This window comes from Cyprinus carpio, chromosome A9 (assembly GCF_018340385.1).
Source record: "Cyprinus carpio isolate SPL01 chromosome A9, ASM1834038v1, whole genome shotgun sequence".
Taxonomy (NCBI): Eukaryota; Metazoa; Chordata; class Actinopteri; order Cypriniformes; family Cyprinidae; genus Cyprinus; species Cyprinus carpio.
In genome coordinates this window covers 21,803,581-21,826,367 of record NC_056580.1, presented here as the reverse complement: position 1 = coordinate 21,826,367, position 22,787 = coordinate 21,803,581, and the positions used below count along the sequence as shown (strand labels likewise).

General features: G+C 38.2%; 1 protein-coding gene across 13 annotated transcripts in view; it reads right to left on the bottom strand.

Annotated features, from left to right (window-relative positions):
• Nucleotides 1-22,787, bottom strand: part of LOC109095765 (microtubule-associated protein 2-like) — a 103,542-nt gene that overhangs the window by 4,924 nt on the left and 75,831 nt on the right. For 4 of the 13 annotated variants that reach the window (XM_042764150.1, XM_042764151.1, XM_042764152.1 and 1 more), the window contains 9 exons: nt 15,649-18,369; nt 15,254-15,454; nt 14,600-14,737; nt 13,252-13,310; nt 12,321-12,506; nt 11,992-12,136; nt 11,404-11,460; nt 9,863-10,182; nt 3,053-3,145 (listed from right to left, as the gene is read on the bottom strand). In XM_042764150.1, the coding sequence (XP_042620084.1) occupies nt 3,053-3,145; nt 9,863-10,182; nt 11,404-11,460; nt 11,992-12,136; nt 12,321-12,506; nt 13,252-13,310; nt 14,600-14,737; nt 15,254-15,454; nt 15,649-18,369 (3,920 nt within the window). Of the gene's footprint in view, nt 1-3,052; nt 3,146-9,862; nt 10,183-11,403; nt 11,461-11,991; nt 12,137-12,320; nt 12,507-13,251; nt 13,311-14,599; nt 14,738-15,253; nt 15,455-15,648; nt 18,370-19,485; nt 19,777-22,416; nt 22,633-22,787 lie in introns of all 13 variants that reach the window. The other 9 variants (XM_042764141.1, XM_042764145.1, XM_042764148.1 and 6 more) reach the window with 7 other exon arrangements.

Here is a 22,787-nt window from a genome sequence, read left to right as displayed (position 1 = left end):
GGCTGGTGCCAAATAAAAATTATTATGTATTATGTAACAGCAAGTCAAATGTAGAATAGAGGGCCACAGACTTGCACTGAATGTAGCATTGAATAGACTGAACATGAGCAATACCCATGTTACTGTTTCAGCACCATATTTGTTCCTCCTAGTTTACTGTGTTTTGGTTAGGATATTTAAAGATGCAGGTTTTTTTTGTGAGTGGGTACCTCTGCAGATAAGACACATGAATGTTTCCTTTAAGATGGTCACTAGGTTTGCCCTATGTGCTGATTCCTGTGTGTTGGAATTAATCTCCTGAATCTGTCTGGAAACATTTTCCAAGCCATGAGGGGCCTCCAACAGACGTTCTGAAGTAAGGAGGGATAAGTGAAAATTATAAATTATTTATGTGGTAATTTTATATATATATATATATATATATATATATATATATATATATATATATATATATATATATATAGTCACAGTGATGCTGATCCCTCTGTTTTTCATAACCTCAAATTACAAATCGAGGATCTGTTGGAGGCAGAGGTAAAAAAAAAAAAAACTGCATCTTTAAATATCCTAACCAAAACACAGTAAACTAGGAGGAACAAATATGGTCCTGAAACAGTAACATGGGTATTGCTCATGTTCAGTCTATTCAATGCTACATTCAGTGCAAGTGTGTGGCCCTCTAGTCTACATTTGACTTGCTGTTACATAATACATAATAATTTTTATTTGGCACCAGCTGCAGTAGTTAATGTTGTTTTATATTATACAGCTATCATTGAGCTAAGGTTTATTAATTTTTATTTCCACTTTACTTTTATAGAAGGAGATAGAATTATTTGCACTGTATTTATCAGTGGGACAATATTCATACAATACTATAAGCTAGAAATAATTTAAAGGGGTCACTTGCAGGTCGCAGCAGCACGAATTATGTGTCCAGCAACATCTGACTCAAATATTATGCTAATTAACAGTGAGTGGTGGTTTCAGACATTTCAGTGTCGCACTCGCACTGACTCTTATTCTGCCTGAAAGAATGAAAAGACCGAACTGAAGGCGGAGCGATTCGACCAATCAGATGAAAGCAGCGTTTTCAGCGCCGCCCACAAGTGCGAATGAAATATTGAAGCCATAAACCGATTTGTAAACCCCAAACGACAAATAAACTAAACTAAACAGAAAAAAAACGAATAAACGAGCCATTTTTCCATTTCTCGTTATTGAATTCTAAATAGGAAATGAAATGATCAAAACGTACACGGACCAACTGTCTTGTCCATGTTCTCTCACTTGAATCCTCTTGAGTCTTTTCGTTTTCTGTTTTTTTAATTGAAAACGGATTTGGAATGGACGGAAGATACCCTGATTATGGTGAAGTTAACATTGCAGTGGGTAGATTCTGATGTATTTGGACAAAAACGAAGTCAAACTTTTTTGAGAATAATAAGTAACTGTTCTTACTGAGAAGCTTGATGGATGTTAGGAGTCTTTCATTTCTGTCACAAAAGTGATCTAGCCCTCATCAAATAATGAACCTAAACTAAGCAGACAGCATAAGTAATGCTTTCTGGAAACCAAACCCATGACCTTGGCGTTGCTAACGTCATGCTCTACACCTTGTGGTCATTATTGCTTTGTTGTAATAGTCACTCACAGTGACTCACAGACTGACTGCTGCTGCGAGAGGAAGAAAAAGCAAATCTGATTGAAGTGCAGACATGACTCAGAACATACCAGCTCTGACAATTAGAAAATACCAGTCAAGTCATTTCTGTTGGTTATATGCACAATCGGAAACAACAGAGAGACTACAACACGCAAAACCTAGTGAGCTGACTATGTAGCAGCATAGCCCTTTGGGATTTTTTAGGCATAATTATACTGCTGCCTTGGTCAAATTGTGAAACAGCATTGTATCCTTTGCAGCAAAAACAATCCCATAAATTCACTGCAACATATTTAGTTAAAAAAAAAACACAAAAAAAAACAAACAAACACAGATAGCAGACAAAGTAAGAGAAATGTCAATTATTAACATACATGTTGAAAATTACTACTAAAACACTCAAATCTAAAACAAAATTAAATGTTGTGACTCTGAAGACTGGAGTAGTTGCTGCTTAAAAATTCAGACTATCCATCAAAGGAATAAATTACACTTTAAAATATATTCAAATAGAGAAGATTTATTTTAAAACGGAATAACATTTCAAAAGTTAACTGTTTTTACTGCATTTTTTTTTTATTAAATAAATGCAGCCTTAGTGAGCATAAGAGACTCCTTTCAAAACATTAAGGGTAATAATCTTAGAGACCCCGCACTGTAAACTGCAGTGTACATAATAGACATGCAGTTAATATGTTCCATCTCAATTAGGATGCTGCCTATGTGGGCAGCAGACAGCAAGGTAGATCACTAGGTTTTGGAAAAGAAAAAACAATAAGGTAGTATAATACAGGAGACCTTGAAACCTAAAGAAAAAAAGAATGAGAAGCCATGAAGGTTGCTGGAATTACTCCATGGTATAGTCTGTTGAGCAAAACTATAAATATATAAATTAACACTTTTTTTACTCAGAGAAATTGGAAATATTGAAAAGAAGGGCTGATGATGTGTTGTCTTGTTTTGATATGACTTCCATACAGTTGACACACAAGTGTTGATGCCTTACAGTCCACAAATATATACATATGGGGTGTATATATTTTCACAAGATGAACAACAAGAAGGGACTTCAGTTTTGTATATTATCCCATATACAGGTTTTTTATATTATATCTGATGTGTGTGTTCATTAAAGATTGCATCTATATGATGTTTGATTCTGCCACGGTAGGCATTTTGTCCTATCTGTAGCTTTGAGCATCCAGTGCAGCAGAAATGAGTCCGGAACATTTCTAAGTTGGAAGTCTAGGACCCTCAGATCCAGAAAGGAAGCAAAATGTTCATATTTAATCCTAATGGACAGAGTAAAGGGTCAAAATTGTGGAGGTCTATTGGCTTTGGAAAAGAAGGAGAGAGTGACATATGGAGAGAGGGAACAGTACATACATTGCCTCCATGGGGCGAATGCTTCAGATTATCCTTGGATCTGCACTTTGACTGTATGTGACTGAAGTCCAGCTTCATGTTTAAAATTTGAATCTAGAAAATACAAAGATATGTGGCTCTTTTAATGAAGATGGAAGCACACACACTTGCATGCACACGCACATACAGACAACCGGTATTCGTGCATTGGTGAGACAGATCAGTATTCAAAAACAACCCATAACTCCAACCAAAGATGGACCTGACCCCATTGTCGATGTGCTCACAGCACCTGCAGCCAAAAATCAACCAAGCAATACCCAGTCGATAAAAAGTGAAGCACTGACAAAGCAACAAAGTTGAGCAGAGGTCAACTTTATGCAAATGTGCAGCAACACAATACAACGACTTCCATTGGGCAGTGGAGAGTGTGACGAGTCAGCTGCCTCCTCCCTGATAATCACCGGCACCCCGTCCTAAATCGCCGCCCTTCACCAGGCTCCCGATAGGAGTGGTGTGTGGGAGAGAGGAGGGGCGCTGGACGAGTCAGGGCTGGCGGCGTGTGATGGGGCACACCTGAAGGAAATGGAGCCTCATCACCGCCGCTGTTTAAAAGCCCAACGCGCCTCTCCTCGGGAGACCGGTCTCTTTCCCCGTGCATGCACACTGGTGTCCTCGTGGGTCCAGGAAGGGTGCGTTGAGGGACTCCCGCGCCACCAGAGACGTGAGCTGCCGGACCCGCGGTCCGGTCGAGAACCGCACCCGTCTACACGGCCGTCGGGCCAGGATGCCGGGCCGTCCATCCCCTGCAAGCGCCGCGGCCAGCGAGGAGGATGAAGCCGCTAGAAGAAGCCGCCGCCCCTCGCGCCCCGGACCGAAGAGGGGAGCGCGTGCGGCCGCCGGACTCCGCCCCTTACCTGGACCCTTTCTCCATGAACACTGCCAGACCCCCACGAACCCCGCAGCACGACGAGGACACCAGATTCCCTGTTGTTTTGGACACTGTTCCCCTTTTGGACACTTTATTCCCCCTTGTTTTGGTTTTTCTGTTAAATAAAAACCTCTCCGAGGCCTGACGCCACGCCCACTGTGTCTGTCGTTGGCTCGTCCCGTCACAAGAGAAATGTCTGCCTTCCAGCAACCAGCAGTGTAGAGACGTTGTGATTTGATCACTGTCAGCATGAACACCCCTTAAGGTTTAAACTACAGCTGTACTCATTGTTGACACTCTATCCAACAGTTAGACCCCCATATGCTGCATTAATGCAAATGTGAATCTTTCACTTATTTAATGCTAATTTATGCTGAAAGTTTCTCCTTTAGTGGAAGCATCACACTAAAGGGCTGAATAGATGAATATGTAGGTGGAGGTAATTCCAGATAAACATTACAAATATTTTGAATAAAATTAAAAGCAGAAAACATTAACTAACTAATCCCGAACCTTTAAATGGCAATGTAAGAGAAATGGCATTCTTCTTTAAGGACAGTGAATTCATTTGCATAGTGCAAAAAATAACTAAATAAAAAATACAAATTGGGCCTTCTGATAGAAGACGCTCATCTGACCTAAGAGGTCAAGGAAAATAATTTTTATGAATCAATCTGTATGAAGTATAGTCTATAAAGGCTAACTGTACTACAGTCTATCAGACATCCGAGTCGAGCAATGATATCTGACTGCTGTAGTCGATTTACAGTGAAAGTTTCACACATCATTTGATGCACAATCCATTTAGCTGTTACTGCAGTGGAACAGAAGCCTTCAACAGTGCACTCACTACCAAGCTTTTGTAGTAGCATGCTTTTAACTGGTCTCAGCTGTTTTCTAATTTAATTTATGAGGGAACAGGGACTAGGATCTTGGCTGGTTCAGAAAGCAGGTCAAAGTGAACAACTGTAGTCAATGCTACTGAAATCTCTTGGACACACACCCTCACACACATATCAGTCTACCGAGAGACTACAAACCTGAATGAGGTGCACATAATATCAATGCAGAAGGGCTGATGGAGAACAAAGCACAGATGATGACCCTTCAGGGAGAGAGACAGCTGCAGTGGAGCCAGAGCGAGTGTCTGTGTTTAGTCTCCAGAGATACATGAGTCATGAAAGTTCTCATTCTTCAAGCTTTGACAAATGTGGTAGGTTCAACTTTGAGTTATCAAAAGTGCCATAAAACATACACAAACACACAGAATATGTTAAATGGGTCATATAATGATTAATCCAATTTATCTCAATCTTTTGAGATATTTTGTGTTCATTGTACATGAAAACATACTGTAACATACAGAACTCAAAATTTCCATGAAAAATTCAGAGCTTTTATTGAAACTTAGCTACCAAAACAGCTCGTCTTGAATGTATATTTTAGCAACAATATTTTCAAAGTCTTAAAGGCTCAGCAGGACAAATGAATTTATTTATATGGCTCGGAAAGTTGGAAGTGAAATATGGTCATAAAAAACTACATAAAAAAAAAAAAAGATATGATCTCAGTGGCAATGTTACTCTGCAAGACTCACTAATTGGTGACAAAATAGTTCAGTAAAAGTAACTTATTTCTCTCTCTTTATATTTTAAGATAATACAGTGTGTAATTTTATGACCAGTCAAATAAAATAAAATAATAATTTAAATTACATGTTAACGCCAATGCTTGTTTATTACGACAGACTCTTTATTTTTATTATTTTTTTTTTTTCTGGTTATAAACTAAATTCTTTAAGTATAATTAAAATAATTTAAGTCTTATATACTACATTTTAAGAAATGAGGTATGATATTATGTCAACAGGAATGTCAAAATAGTATTTATTGTATTAAATATCATCATTACATTTATTATGATGAAAAACAGTGGGGGGGGGGTATGATACAACCTCAAAATCACAATCATTCTTAAAATTATGAATTAAATGATAAAGTACACATTATTATTAATTTGTATATCTGTAAAGAAAAAACATTTTAGATGTGATTGAAAGAGAACAGATGCAAATATCTACATAACACAGCAGAGTTGATGTAGCTTTTAGATATTTTTGAATATTAATCTAATGAAGTGTTCTGACATTATTAAACAAACACATGCTTTCCATGTTTTAGGTTTTTCGAGTTTTCAGACTGTCCCTGTCTGCTTCAGTGGTCCTCAGTAGACATATTATGCCATTAAGGCACAGACAAGCACAGCACACTCACCCAGTCTTATTCCTTGGGCAAACACAGACTGGCAGTGGCCGCCACATGCTCGGTCACTCAACCCTGAGAGATTGTGGTTCATGTCACTGTCTCTTAAACCCGTTCTGTGAGTGACTATGCTGGGGAGACACCCGCTGTCATCCAAGGGTGAGGGAGCATTTGGGCCCAGACAGATTCAGGCCGTGGCAGAGGTTATACAACATGCCCCTCCTCAGGGTGTCTTGAGTGCCCTAAAATAAACTCCAATGCCATTTTCACTAGATGATTCATCACTGTAAAGTCTACAGGACTCAAATGCACTAGAAAAACTAACGACAAACTTAAAGTGATAATGATTGAACTGTTTCCTTTTAGTATTTTTAGTCATTACTTACAGGGGGTCACACACAATCTACATTTTTGTTATTGTGCATGTTAAGGTTTTTATTTATTTATTCACACTGTGTATATATATATATATATATATATATATATATATATATATATATATATTATTTATTTTTATTATGACTGTTCTGATGGAAAAAAAAACATTATTAAACATTATTATTAACATTACTAACATTATTTTATCTATTCACTCTTTGACCTTTAGAATTTATTTGACCTTCAGAATTAATTTGGAATGAAATTAGCTTTTCTTTACTAATGTACTTTTAACTTTTAAATTCAACATGAAATCATAGTCTTATACGCTGTATTAAGTAAACATAACTTAATTATATATAAAAAATATTTTGATGAAAAAAACTCCACTAACATTATTAATGGGCTTCACTGGGAGGGGGAAAGACTTTAAAAGTAAGATAAAATAAAAATTGTTAAAAAACTATTTAAAACTATTTTTAAAAATATTCCAACTTTTCCAAATCTAATCATTTCATGACAGAACAAAAAAGTCCAGACCAACATTTTTCTTCATTTAATACTGCTTAACAATTTACTTGTTTAATATTCAGCTGTTTTGTCAAAAGTGAAGGAAAAACTGATCTTCCCCCATTAAAAAAATAACACGCATTCATTTCTCAAGAACCGAAATCTTACACACTGTCTCTAAGACATACACATCACTTAATGTCCTTCTTTATCGTTTCTCATTGCAGTCTCCCATCCCAGTAACATCACAGTCTCCCACTCCGCTGGCTGATTAAATTCTTTTCTCTGCACCGCTGCACTCTGCCACAAGCCAGACATAAATATGTCACTCCAACACGCAGCCTACACCCTGGTCATTATAGCAAGCTTGCATGAAATGACATAAAGACACACGGAGTGTTTACATCACGAGCCTGTCCTCATTGTCCTGGCTGAACTCTGTTCAATCTGGAAAACAAATCTCCAGTAAAGAACAGTATGTCCTAGAAATAAAAACCACCCTGGCGCATATCTGTATGTGCATTTATGTTTGTATAACCCACAACCCCAGGATGCAGTCCAGTTGTTCTACAATCTACTATACAATCCAAAACATTTCCCTAAGAGAGGCAAAAATACTAAACACAGTCACACAAATATTCCATTACTTATTTTTTCAGTACTGGGGCAAAACATGATGGTATCTGATAGTGTTTAAAGTGTTAATAAATTCACATGTTTACATTTAAATACATATTTTTAAACTACAATTCAAAATTTTGGGGTCAGTTAGATTTAAAGGGGTCATATGTTGTGATTTCAGTTTTTCCTTTCTCTTTGGAGTGTTACAAGCTCTTGGTGCATAAAGAAGATCTGTAAAGTTGCAAAGACTAAAGTCTCAAATCCAAAGAGATATTCTTTATCAAAGTTAAGACTCTGCCACGGCCCCCTAAAACGGCTCATTCAAACACGCCCCCAAATGTCTACGTCACTATGTGGAAATATTTGCGTAGTGCTGCCCAAATGTTCACGCAAAGAAAGAAGGCGTGGTTTCAGTAACCACAGCTAGTGTTGAAGCAGCAATGTCAGTGAGATGCTGTGTGTATCTAGGCGAAAGCAAAAGCACTTTATGTGGCCTTCCGAAAGTAGATGCATTTAGGAATCTTTAAGATTACTAACAGAGCAACGCATTTTAGGGACGACAGTTTTGTGAACCTAGGAGAGGAGGTAATTCTGACTTTGCTACAACACTGCCTCTGAATCAGCTACTGTAAGTATTTGCTACTGAATGCTCAAATGCAGAGTTTTGCCAATAGTATCTACATGATCTGTGTGTGTGTGTGTGTGTGTGTGTGTGTGTGTGAGAGAGAGGAAGAGTGAGATGGTCAAACAGTGGAGTCAGCTGTCTTAACCGTCCGTGGCTTGTATACTGCAAACACATAAGAGCTTCATCACTGTGTCTGTCACACAACATTGTTCCCCTTTCAGGCTTGAACTGATGGTAAAACTAAGGATATTATTAACTGTCTTTACATTTATTTTGAAAGATGAAGCTCGCGATGGAAAGGGGCGTTACATTTCCGACGAGTGCTTGCGGTGCTCGGCCAAACACAATGCACTGGGTCAGTTGGCCAATCAGAGCAGACTGCGCTTGTCAGAAGGAGGGACTTTGTAGAAAACGACGCGTTTGAGAGAGGCGGGGCATAGAGGACCTACCCTGTTTTTTGAACATTAAAGCATGTCAACATATTCTATTACACCAAATACACAAAATAATGATCTTTAAAAAAAGCATCATATGACCCCTTTAATGGTTTTGAAAAAAGTCTCTTTTTCACACCTAGGCTGCATTTATTTGATCAAAAATACAGAAAAAGCAGTAATATGGTGAAATATCTTTCAAAATGTAATTTATTCCTGTGATGTTAAAATTTTTGTTGTAACATTGTAAACGTCTTCACTGTCACTTTTGATCAATTTAATGCATCCTTTCTAAATAAACATAAATAATTTATTTAAAAAAAACCTTACTGACCCAAACTTTTGAGCAGTAAAATATAAACAATATAATATAAAATTACATACATAATTTAACATATTGTGATAAATGACACATTTACTGTATATATTGAAACTATATAACTTTAATATATATTTAGGGGTGTCAATTTAATAATTATATATAACAAAAAAATCTGAATTATTTAATTGTATTTAATTGTATCATCTTGCCATATAATTTATTTTTTTTAAATCAACCGATGAAAGATATCGTGAAAGATAAATGTAATGTCATGATTTTGACAAACTAAACTAATGTTTAAAACAAATGAAAAGTGTTCTAGCGATTATCTCTGATTCATTTCAAAATGAAAATGTTGCTATTTAGAATAAATATTTAAATTAATAAAACAAAAATAATGAGGTAAAGTTTTGGAGCATGCTTTGTTTCATGTCATAAGAATAAATTACCTTCCAGTCAGGAAAGAAACAAGTCAATCTAGGACAACTGAACTGGCCTGACAGCTATTATGTGCAGCCATTAGTATGCACACAGTGAATTGATATATGCGGACATAAGGCAATAGTGATGAGTGCGAGACACAGTAAAGCACACTTGAAAGGACAATGTGCCCACAAGGGACAGAATCGACCCTTAAGGTGCATTAAAACAGCAAGAAAGACAGATGGGGAGGGGAAAAGAGAGTGGATAGTTGGCTATTAGCATAAGCTGAGGTTAAATCAGGACGAATCGTGAGCATTTGGATTTACCTGGCCCCCCTTGGGCTGGTACTTGATGTTGTCAATAGAACGGATCTTGGATTTGACGTTCTTGAGGTCAGGCAGTGGCTGGTTAATGACGCGCAACTGTTTGGGTGTAGTCGCCGGGGATTTTGGAGGAGTTCGGATGATGGCCACTTTCTTTTCCTGGGACAGCAGGCTGAGAGATCTGGGGGTGCCCGGTGTGTGGGGGGTACCTGGAGTACGGCAGGAGTAGCTGGGAGGGGTTCCAGGGGTGATGGCAGTGGACCCGGGCGTGCGGGGTGTGGAGGTGCCACTGCGGGCCGAGCGGGACCGAGTAGTCTCTACGGCTTCAGTGAAAACAGAAATGATCAGTTTAAATGTTCAAAATCAGGAAGTGCAACATCAGCAAATGAATGTGAAGATGACTTGTTCACATTTTCTCACAGAAAATATACAGAGGAGACTAAAGTCCATTAGCGAAAATGCTATTATGTTTTTTTTCTAATTTAATCTTTTTTATTTTTTCTAGGTTTTTTTATCAGCATAACAATTTGTTTTTTTTTTAGAAGATATTATTTATTTTATTCAGCCAAGCTGTATGAAATGAATCCTGAAAAAAGCCTCACTGTTTCCACAAAAATATTAAGCAGCACTACTGTTTTCATTATTAATAATAAGAAATGTTTCCTGAGCACCAAATCAGCATATTAGAATGTCTCATGGATGTGATATTTTAAAATACATTTAAACAGAAAATAGTTACTTTAAACTGTAATAATATTCCCAATATTATTGTTTTTATTGTATTTTTGATCAAATTAATCTGGACCTGGTGAGCATAAGAGGCTTCGTTCAAAAACATTTTAAAAAGTACCCCAAGACAAAAAATTTTTAAAATAAAGTATTATATTTAATATTTTGTCTTAAAACAGATTTTTACTTCCTTTATTTATATATATATATATATATATATATATATATATATATATATATATATATATATAATATATAAATTAAGATAAGTAAAAACTGAGTCTTAATATCTTATGCAATGCTCCTTCTCAAGCAAGTGTATCTTGCTTTAAAGATTTTTAGATCTTTTTACTGGAAAACAAGTAAAAGAACACCAGTCATAAGAGCATTAAGAAGTAATTTTTGCACTTCTTGCAGACTTTTGGTCCCCACTGTAGATGATGATGACAATGATAGATATGAAATCATATTACCGATTTTTAAACGTTATAATGCATACAAAAATGTTTAATGGGCTTAAAATGGAACAAACACATAAAGAAAAAGTAATTATACTTACTCACAAGCATAATGGGAAAGGTAAGGTGTAGACAAAAAAGTGAAAATATATGCCCATAAAAAAATATTCACCATTTTTGGATTAGTTAGTTTAGATGTGAGTGGTGAACATTGTGTTCCCAATGCTGTAAGAAAATGTGCAATGGAGGTGAATAATTTTTTATGGCACTGTATTTTTTATGGTGACTGCATCCTTGCACAGGACAGCAAGTGTGAAAGACAAACAGGGTGAAACATTAGGGACTGATACTCTATACCTGTCATGCTATGAGACCTGCCTGTCCTGTGCTGTGCTTTGACTTCAGTACGGAAAGCTACAGGAGCAGGGTGAAGAGAAGGGGTGAGTATATAGTGAGATTGAAAGTGTCCTATAATAGATCCAAATGTGTCTGAAAAGCTTTTAGGAAATGCTTCAGATTCTTCAGGCACGTCACAAAAAGAGTTTAGATTAGTGCTTCTTTCATCAATTTTAGCAGCACATACTGGCTTTTGGTAAAGAATATGTAAATAAAAAACATGCAATATAGATAAAATGTCTTGGATTCATTTGATTGTAGTAAGTTGTGTATAATCAAATCAGCCATACTTAAGTCTGATCAGTGTCAAATATTATTATTATTATATAGGGGTTGTACTTGTATTTAAAAAATAAAGAAGCATATTGCTTATCTGCTGGTTATTTTTACTTATAAGCCACTTAACTCCAATTTTAGAAGCATTATAGATGTCAGGATGTGCATTAAACAACCTGTTAAGTGTCCATTAAATTTCTATAATTCTATCTAGAGACAGAAACAATAAAAAAATACATAGCGATTTTACAGGTACAAGAGAATGCCTCTCACATGTGGGTCTGCGTGGTGCTGTTGACCCAGAGCTGGTAATGGAAGTGGAACTCTCCTCATGATCAGCCATGTGTGGGCGGCGGGTTAGTATGGATGCTGGACGTGGAAGGGACGACCTCTTCTCTGGGCTGCGAGAACCACCATCCTGAGGACAGAGTCATTAATCCTGTTAGAATCATGGTAAACTTAATGGGATAGTTCACCCACAAATAAAAATATACTCTCCCTCATGTCATTATTTTTTCCAAATTCTGTTCTTTGAAACTTCTAGATAAGTTATTACTGTGCAGAAGGAAATAGTTTTTCGAACCATCTCACTCCCTGCTTACCTTTACAGCATATGAATTTAGCAATAGTTTTGGGCCTGCTGAAGAAGGGCGGGGCTCATAAAGACCTGCCTCCACCAACGGGCTCCTTTTATTGGAAGAGCTTGCCGAGTTCGGCCGGGCTGGCAGCAAAGCCTCTGCCCGAATTTTAGAGGTGGGGATCTTTGTTAGTGTTGTGGGATTGGAGGTCTATGATGAGAGGAACACGGACAGATGAGTGATTCATGCACAGTGAAAATGAAACCAAAAAATGATATGAAAATCTGCATGACAGCATGTTTAACCAAATGAAATGAGCAACATATGGCCACACATTTGGGGATACAAGGGCATTTACCAGAGTTTTAACCAGGCATGTTACCACTCAGGAATTAAAAATGAACAAGTTAAAAAAAAAAGAAAATGTGTCTAGTTAATCTAAATGTAGTATTAGTACATGGGCCATTAAACTGCTTGAGGGGGCACAATGTACAGTATCAATTTAAGGTTAAAGGAAATAAGGCAAAAGGTCATGCAAACTTGTAAAACAAACACAAAACAGATATAAGATGGGATGTGCAGGCAATACAAAGAGTGGAAACTAGGGAGGCATCTGAGGTGCAAACATATACAGTATGTATATACTGAATTCTTGGTACCACCAAAAATTATGCTGTAACAAATGACAAAATGTAAAAGAGGACCTTCGGTACGTTTGTGTGTCGTTGTCAATATTATCTATGTGAAATGTTTTTAAGTTAAATTAAAAAATAATAATTGCCACTAAGCCACAATTTGTGTCTTTTGTTATTAATTATTGCTATTATTTTTGAGTACTTGAGCTGATCTCTAATATATAGATTTGATAATCTATTGACAACCTATTGATAACCTAGATTTACACTTGAATTGGGATCATCATATTTGTATGATTTATATCTAACATGATGCTTACAGATGCACGGTCTCTGGAGTGCCTGGCCACACTGAAGGGCAGTCGACCATCTGCAGACACTGCAAAGCGAAAGAGAAGAAGAGAGGCTGAGAATGATTAAGAAATACATACTGTGACCATGACCATGACCACTGAGTTATATGCGCTCCGATGAAAATAAAACCAACTGAACTTTACACACAATCAAATACACTGCAGAAGCAATGTTGTATTCAAAACCAGCCACATGAGCTTGAAATTATAGTCTGAATATTTATTTATATCTGAATATTTTAATTATATTTATTTTACACTCATTTCAGAAAACTGAAATGTGCAATGTGATAGGTATGACTGGTCAAAGATAATCCTGCCTCAAAACTCAAGCCATTTGTTGAGTCAGTGTTGCTGTGTGAGCTGGTCAGATGTCCCAACTAAAGGGCAATGTTCTGAAAGCACCACAAAACCACAGTGTTTAACTTTTCAAGCAAATCAACATAGAAATGGCTTATTTGTAGTTGTCTCTAAATATTAAATTGCAAATTTTGAGGGTAAAGCCAAGGTATTTCTAATTGGTCTATTTAGGATCAAATATGAAACTGACTGTTGAAAGCTCTGTTCTGAAACTACTTGGCACAGAAAAACAGAGAATTTAAAAATGAACTGTATTACATAGGAGGCTGTTCAGTAAAGGCTAATTGGGGCATTGCAGCAATGTATCAGATGTCTACCTTAAATTCAAGCACAATTCCCAGAAAGCTAACATTGGAACTTGATTATGGCACAGTAAGTTCCATTCCTCTAGATTTCTGCACACGGAACTCACTCAAACCACCAGTTGCCTGGCAACCAGTGCAGTTAGTCCCTGAATATTGTATACAACAAAATAGAAATATTACAAAAGGAGAGGAAATAATGATTTCTTGAATAGTGATGCTGCACCTCATAAACTGTCAAACACATTTAAGTTTGAATGACATCCTTTAAAATTAGCCCACAGACCAACACACACACACACACAGACTGATTGGATGCACCATATTTTGACAATATTCAATAAGCAGTGCCACTTTGAAAAGAAAGCTAAATGTAAATAAGCGTAAAAACAGAGAATACATGCAGACAACAAAAAGAAAGGTCAAGCTATAAGAAAATGAAAACATTATAAACAAAAGAATTGAATAATACACCAGTGGGCCTCATTACAAACACTGCATGGACATACAACTTGCATAACTAATACAATCTGCCTTACAAAATACATAAAAAGAAAAACAAATAAAATAGACAAGCATCATTCTTAAAAAAACATGCCAATGCCCATGTTTGCCAGCCACATTGCAAAACAGCTTCTTGTGACAGAGATCACCTGTGGGTTTCCGCTTAACACATGGGTGATGTTGGGTAGGTCTAGGGTGCCTTACGGTAGACTTTAAAACACTCTTCCGGGAAGGAGAGTACGTCTGAATATCAGATTTTTTTGTGAGCTCAGCCTTCTTAATCACAGCTACAAGAGGGAGACACAGAATCAAGGACAGGCACAGCAGCAATACAATTCAGGACAACAGGGGATACAGTCACTGACCTTATCAATGAACAAATAATGTTTTACTAAAAGACTAATTTAACATAGATGTAATGAAAAAAAGTTGGCTGAAGCATGAAAATTGCACTGAGATTTAATTGAACCCAGGAGGAAAATTCAGAATAATGTAACTAAAATTGAATGTACTTTGCATGGACACTCTCTGCTGCCTCAAATAAATAATAAATAAATAAAATGATAAAATAATAATAAATTATGTAATACAAAGTTTTAATTTTAATAAATACAAAGTTTTAGATTTGATGCATGACATCTCAAAATGGAAATAAACATTTAAACATAAATATTTAAACATTTAATTTGCTGAAAAACATTTGAAGGGCTATATGGAAATTATATAATGGAAAAAAAATACAGAATATGCAAAGAAAATGAACATATAAAACCAAACAAAATGTTACTTCCAGCAACAAAAACCTTTTTTCTTCTTCATCTCATCCTTTTGGATGGGTACTGGCTCCTTGCGAACAGGTTTGCGTTCAGGGGTGGTGATTCGTCCTTTGACCCTGCCACCTTTAGCCCTCTGTTTCGCTGATTTCTCTACGTGTGGTTTCTTGACAGGGCTCATCATTCTGGGTAGAGGCTCAATTTTCTCTGTGGCCATGCTCTTATCATCATCTACAGAGTACATGGGGTAAAACAGGCAAGCTACTCTTATATCAGGATGCAAACATACATTTAATCTGACTTTACTGCAAGCCAACTAATCTACAACTGTTTTAACTTGCCTAAAAAGACAGGAAACAAATTAAGCTGAAAGGTTTTGTCATTTGCTGAGCAAATTTCATGCAAAACAGATATTAAAATCACACCTTGAGTATCCATCCAGGAGCTGTCTAAGATGGAGTCATCCATGGTAGTTTCATCTTTGTAGTCATCATAGCTTTGAGTTGGGGCCTCACTCTCTGGTACTTCTATCTCTTTAGCTGGATATACAGGAGGCTCGACAGGTTCTGGAACATCTACAACTTCCTCCAAACTGGGAGCCTCCATCTCTACTTCCTGTGCCATTTCCACAGCCTCCTCCTCCTCCTCTTGGAGGAGCTGTGGATGTTGCTCCTCAGAGGGAGCTGAGAACCGTACACTGTGTCCAGAGACTTCACTCTCATCAATGGTCTGCACTACCGTAATAAAATCATCTTCCACTGTTACTATTGACTCAATCGCAGCTCTAGGCTCAACAGTGTCTTCTGCAGCCTTGGCCCCTTCCAAGACTTCATCGTCTTCCCCTTCTTCTTTCTCAGCCACTTTTTCCTTCTTGTTTTCATCTACATCCTCATCTGGTTCAGTTTTATCTACCACCGGCTTCTCTTCAACATTAAGTGCTGGTTTTGGTTCTGGCATGATCTCATCAGGCTCCTCAGCAAACTCTACCTCTTCCTCTACTTCTTGAGTCACTGTGGTGTCAAGAGGAGCCTCGTCTGTCTTTAAAGGAGCTGGCTGAGGTTTCTCCTCAGCAACTTTCTCGTTGAGGGGCTGCACTGAGTCTTTCTGCTTTACCTCCTGCACAGAAGGTCTCTCCTCTCTAAAATATTTCTCAAAAGACCCAACAGGAGATAGTCTATTAGGATCTGTTTTAAGAGCCTCCTTCTCACCTGGTGATCTAGGTTTTTCAGTGTCACCAACATGCATTTTCTCCTCGTCAGTAGCACTTTCTACAGAAGATGCTGGGGATGGTCTGATGGGCCGAGCAATTCTGTCCTTTGCAGCTCCAGTGAGCTGGTAGACATCCTCTGCATCCACCTCTTCATAAGCTTCCTGATGTACAAGGTCTGGTTTATTCTTCACCTTCTCCCTGAGTTCCTGGAGCTCCCTTTCCTCCTCTACACTCAAAGGTCGGTCCTCCATCTCCAATTTGCGAATTTGCCTCTCATAGTCAGCTATTTCAGCTTCGGTTTCAGCTGCAAGTTTGGAATCTGCATCAAGATCAGGCTTTGCTTCATCAAGAGTAACTGTCACCTTTGGTGTGATAAAGGTTTCAGCTTGTTTGTCTAGCTGTCCTTTCTCATTATCAGGTAAAGTTGGACTCTTGGTTTCTTCCAAAGGTTCAGTCTTCAAATGATCAGACTCTTCTTGATTGGTCTCTCCAGAAGTTTTTTCAGAAGGTGCGCTTTCGATTTTAATGGAATCTTCATTCCTTGGCTTTTCTTCTTCTGGTTTTGCCTGTGGTGTAACAACCTCTGTTGCTCTCAGATCTTCAGTCAATAGACCCTCCTGTTGTCCAAATGCAACAAGACCAGTTTCCTTCTCCTCTGATATCACAGTTTTAAATATTTGAGAAGAAGCATCCATTGGGCTGTGCACATCCGCAGGCGATGGCATGGGACCAGAGTATTCACTAAAGACACAATATCCTTGCTCCTCCAACTGCATTTCTCTCTTTGTAGCCATCTGGCCCTGGTCACCTTTGAACAAATGTGCAAAAGAATCACTTACTAGAGAAGACATGTCCATTGGGACGGACTTCCTCCTCATAATCTCTGAGTCTGTGTTGTCAGACGTCAACCTTGATGGGGCACCTGCCAAATCCAGCATTTCAGGTAGGTCTGGGGCCATGACGGTGCCGTTCTTGTAACAGCTCTTAGCTTGGACAGGTGATTCTGGAGACTCCGTCTGTGGACTTGTGTTTACATCAGTGACTGTTGTCTGGGGAGGTGAAAATGATGGAGTTGTGACAGAGGCAGTTGTCTCCAGAATCAGTGGTGGAAACTGAGGAAGCTTCTCTACAGAGGGAGTGGTGACAGGAAGGTAATCAGCAGATTCATCAAGGCTCCCACTAGTATGAGACATGATGTCAGTGGCTAACGGAGAGAAGTTTCTTGGACGTCCTTGGGCATCACCATGATCCATTGCCCCAATGGTGATATTTAAAGAGTAACTTCGTTGCTCTAGAGACAGTTTTCCAGGAGACAGTCTGCAGTCATCTCTTGTGTCTACAGTTGAAGTGGTATGTAATGTGTCTGCATTACTTTTTGGAAGATCTGGTTGGACTTCCAAAGAGTGTTCTTGAGCCAAGGTGCTGTAGCTGATTTCAGGAAGTGGTAGGTTACCAATAGAGTCCTTTTGTTCTTCTGATGTAGTACTCAGCTCATAATACCCCTCTCCTTGAGACCTGGAGGCATCTGTCTTAACTGTAGTGGTCTCAAAATAAGCAGACATGCCAGATTTGTCCTTCATGTCCCCCTCTGTTGTTATTTCCAATTGTTTGTCTTGAATCTGCCCTGGTTTGACCTCATGGATATTGCTTGAGTCACACGTTTCGGTTGATGGCTGTTTCACAGCACCGCTTTGTCCATCAGGCTTTTCAGTTGGAGCCTCGCAAGGTTCTTTGGCAAGACCCTGGTAACTTGGAGGGTCTTCAAAATCCTCCATGGGGCATGTTCGAGCAAAGGGGCTTTCCGGCATATCTGTGTCTCTGGCAAGGCTCTGGTAAGATGGGAGATCATCATCTGGATCCATTGCAGATTCAGTGAAGTCCATGCCAATGGGATCTGTCCTCTCACTGTCTAGTCGCTCTGCTTCCATCTTCACAGCTGAAAGCAAATCTCAAGTAGTCTGCATTGTATTGTATTATTAATAATTCAAAGCACAATACGTTTGCCAGGCCAACCACCACACAGACAGGCAAAGCTCTTGGTCAAAAGAACTTCCACTTTCAAATAGCAGTAGCCGATGAGACACACATACCAATTCAGTGATGGAGTGATGGCATGGATATGACAGGACCAGCATGCAGACCCAGAACATTTAATGGCGCGTGGATGAGGTCCAGAAAATGAGGATGAAATATCCAAGGAGGTGGTCCGAACACGATACTGACATCAGTACACCAGCAGTAAGATGGAATAGCTCATCTAAAAACTTCTGCCAAATGCATATTCAGAGATTATGGAAAATGCATAGTGGATCTGATTTTTATTTTCATATAATCAAATATTACACTTATACATGTGGCTATAACTGTCTTAAATTGCCACTGAAATAATACAGAATCTTAATTATTCAAAATTGTTCTGCATTTCACATAATAAAGATAATTTAAAAAAAACACTTATGTAAACCATGTGAAATGACAATGCTTTGAAAATAAGGAAAAAATGAAATACAATTTAAATGAAATCAACAAGCTTAGCTTTTCAAATGCCTTTGAAAATAAAGCATAACAAAATATCACAATTTCACAAAAACAGAGGATTCTCATAGAATCCCACCTGTTAAAACACAGGTGTTTTGTTGGAGCATGCATCAAAAATCACCCACAAACTGGCAATGTAGCTGGCAAATAAAAATTAACTGAGCAATGGACAACAATATATGGAGGAGGTCGACCTGGCAGCAATAGCATCAACAGAGAAACAAGCTGTAAAGTTCAGAAAAAGCTTAATCAGATAGCTAGCAGATAGCAGTTGCTCTGGGAAAAGCATTTAAGAAATTAAGAAAGACAATGACAGACAGACACACAGCTCGGGCCACAGAAGCTGGTCACCATCAAGCCTGTGTTGCCTTGCAGCATCAGCAGATAGAGGAGATATTTGAGCCATCCACCCACATTCCCCTTGAAAGCTTTCCCGATGGTTTCGCTTTGCTTTTTTTTTTTTTTTTTGTGAAGCGAGAGAGAAACATGCAGGTTGTGAGAAGGATGGACACACCTTCTGCAGGGCTTTCTTGCCCCCCTGCCTCCTCAGCTTCCCCATTAGGGGCCTCGTTGGCAACAGTAGCTGCCTGTGTGTGAACCTCAGCCTGCAGGCCGGGCAGAGCCTGGGCCTCGCCTATGACCTCTGCCCGCTCTAGGAGCTCAGTTGGAGGTTCCTGCTCAGGCTCCTCCCCACTCCACTGCTCCTCTTCCTCCTCTTCCTCTAGAGCTGCTGCTGTTGCTGCGGCTTCTGAATTCTCCTCCTCTTCCTCCTCCGCAGCTGAGAGACTCTCTATAGTCTCCTCCCATAGAGAGGGAGACAAGTGGAAACATCAAGACTATAGACAACACAGACTTGGATTATTTGGGAATAAAAAAGGTGGGACACTTTCAGCTCTGTCATTTATGAGGACATATCCAATGGCGTTTATGTCTTTAGTAGAATGTATTTGTGAAGTTTTCTCTGACCTTGAGTATTTGAAGTGGTGTTAAATAAAGGTGAATAAGTAAGATGTTCATACATTTTAAACAAGATTCTCATTAAAGCATAAGCTGTTCTTCCTCAATATACCTACTTTATCAAACCTACATTTTAAGTAATGTATCTGACTAAAAAACAATCAATTTTGATCACTATTTTGCTCTGTGATATGCATCAGTTGATTTTCATTTGGCTTTGTTTGGAATTGAGGAACAGAGGAACAAAAAGAGACAAAATACTGGCCATATTGTATCTAAAATTAAACTGCCACCTACGTCCAATAACCTCATGCTGATTTTCAATAGAAAACCGATCTTGCTTCTGTGATATTGCTTAAATCAGTTTTTCAGACAATCAGCAATGGTAGTTTCCTATTTCCCTATTCCCTATTTAAAAAAAAAAAAAAAAAAAAAAAAAACTCCAGAGAAACAGATTATTCATTTCCAAATATGTACTTCTCAGTTACATTATTAATGGTTATTTTAAAAGTTTATGACAAATACTCTATATCAGCTCCTTCATTTGTTCAATTTTATTTCTTGAACATGAAAATATGACTTGCACACAACACACTTGCACACAATTCTGTGTGAATACGCATTGTCTCTGCTAACAGAGACTGAACTAAATGCACAATGACATAATAATGCTGGTCAGGGAGTTATTGAAATGTCAGAATGAATGTGAAACCAGGGATGCAGAATTCTTGCTCAGAACAAAGCTTATGATGTTGTTCATTCTCAGAGAGAGAGAGAGAGAGAGAGAGAGAGAGAGAGAGAGAGAGAGAGAGAGAGAGAGAGAGAGAGAGAGAGAGAAGGAACAGCAACAGTCTCTGCTGGGAGCCAGGCTAGATGTGGAGAAGAGCAGACCACACCAGGCCATATCTCAGCAGGATGCTGCAGTGGAACGAGGGATGAGAGAAGAGAGAAAAGGGGAGAGGAGGACAAATTGGTAGCAAACTCAGTGTTGATGTTTTTAGCGATTTAATGATTCTACTTCTACTTAATGATCCTATTAATGGATTATTCTGGTACTTTTAAGGAAGCAACACAACATACTTTTAAAACTAAAAATATTAATAAAATAAAATAAAATAATAAAATAAACCAAAATATTAGATGAAAAACAAAAGAAAATTAGACATGTTGGCTTTGCAACTATTTGAAATACAATAAATTAAAATTTAAGTACTAAAATTACTAAAATACAAAATGTTTAAAATAAATTAAATCTAAATATAATTTTTTTAAAAACAAATGAATAAAACTAACCAAAGTATGTAACAAAACTAAAATTAATAAAAAAAAAAACTAATTCAAAATATGATTAAATACTATAATAGTATATATATAATACAAAAAAAAAAAAAAAAAAAAAAAACATTTCTTTAAGTACGTTTTCATATTAGTCATCAATATCACAAGCAATGATCATATATAACTCATTAACAATTTTCAGTCAATTTCAAATTGGACATAAATGAGAGTTTTTCAATGATTCATTAAAAAGGCCTGCTTCAATCATTCAATTCAATCATGAATTGTACTGCAACAGATTGCAACATAGAGTGTGTTGTCAGTTCATTGTCTTATCTCATTTTGCACATTATCTTTCTCATCACATTCAATTCAGATTGCAAGCTCACAGCTTAGCTTAAATGAAGCAATGAAGATGTTCAGAAAACAAAAAAAAAGCTGATTTGGTTCCAGTATTTTCTTAGTTCTTGTTCCCCAACCCTAGTTCAACTGGAAACACAACCCACAGTGCAAACAATCATTTTGGTGCTAAAAGTGATTAACCTTTCTTCACCGATGTAATAAGGTCAGAGATGCTTGTGTGTGTGTATGGGCCACCATGTGAAGAGCTGAAAGTCTAACTGTGATCTACAGCATGTGTACATCAGCAGGTTGGAGAAATGTAAGGGGCCTGTTGAGATGCATGAGCACGTTTTGGGCCTGATGAGGCACAATCAAAAATATATAATGGACAGACTTAACATACGGGCAGACAGATGCAGAGACAAGAAGACGGCAAACAGGCAAAGTAGAAAATGTGCACAGCATGCACAAATGTCCTGCTGATGCTGCAAGTCATTTGGATTTAATTTTCAGAGTCAGTGATTTTCCTTCTTAAACTGAGCACCTCGTAGCAGCAGAGATTTTGTCTAAATGCAGGCTTGTGCCTGTTTACTGCACGGCATAAAGTTGCACAAAATCCAGATGACTTGCAATGAACAAGGTACAAAAACAGACACCACCCCCACAAGACACGCTTCGGTCAGAGTGGGCACGACACAACAGAGACAAAAAGACACGAAGAGGCAGATCAGAGAGAGAGAGAGAGAGAGAAAGTGTGAGAGAGAGAGAGGTGTTGATGCTGAGCCAAAGAAAGAAGTGGAAGGAAAGAGATAGAAAAAGGAGGAGGAGGGGAGGAGAGAATGGCAGAGAGGAACCATGCGAGGTTCACCTTCAATCTGTCTAAACGCGGCGGCCTGCCCTGGGGGGCGAGAGCCAGAGCGCGTCCACTCTGGGCTGAATAAAGGGTGCTCATAGTATTCCTCGTCAGAGTGGTAGGGGTCATCCTCAGGCACAGACACTGAGATGGAGGGGGCGAGGAACTTGCACCTCTCGCGAGAATTTTGGAAGAAGCGGAGAGGACCTGCTTCCTCCTCATCCCCTACATCTACAAATAGACAAAAGGAAAAGAACTGCAGGGAAATCTGGAGAAAGAGACAGAGACAGAGACAGAGACAGAGAGGAAAAGGAAGGAAGCTAGATAGGGTGGAGCAAGTAAGAGAAGAGAGTAAAAAAGGAGGTGAATCAGAATAAGTTAAAATT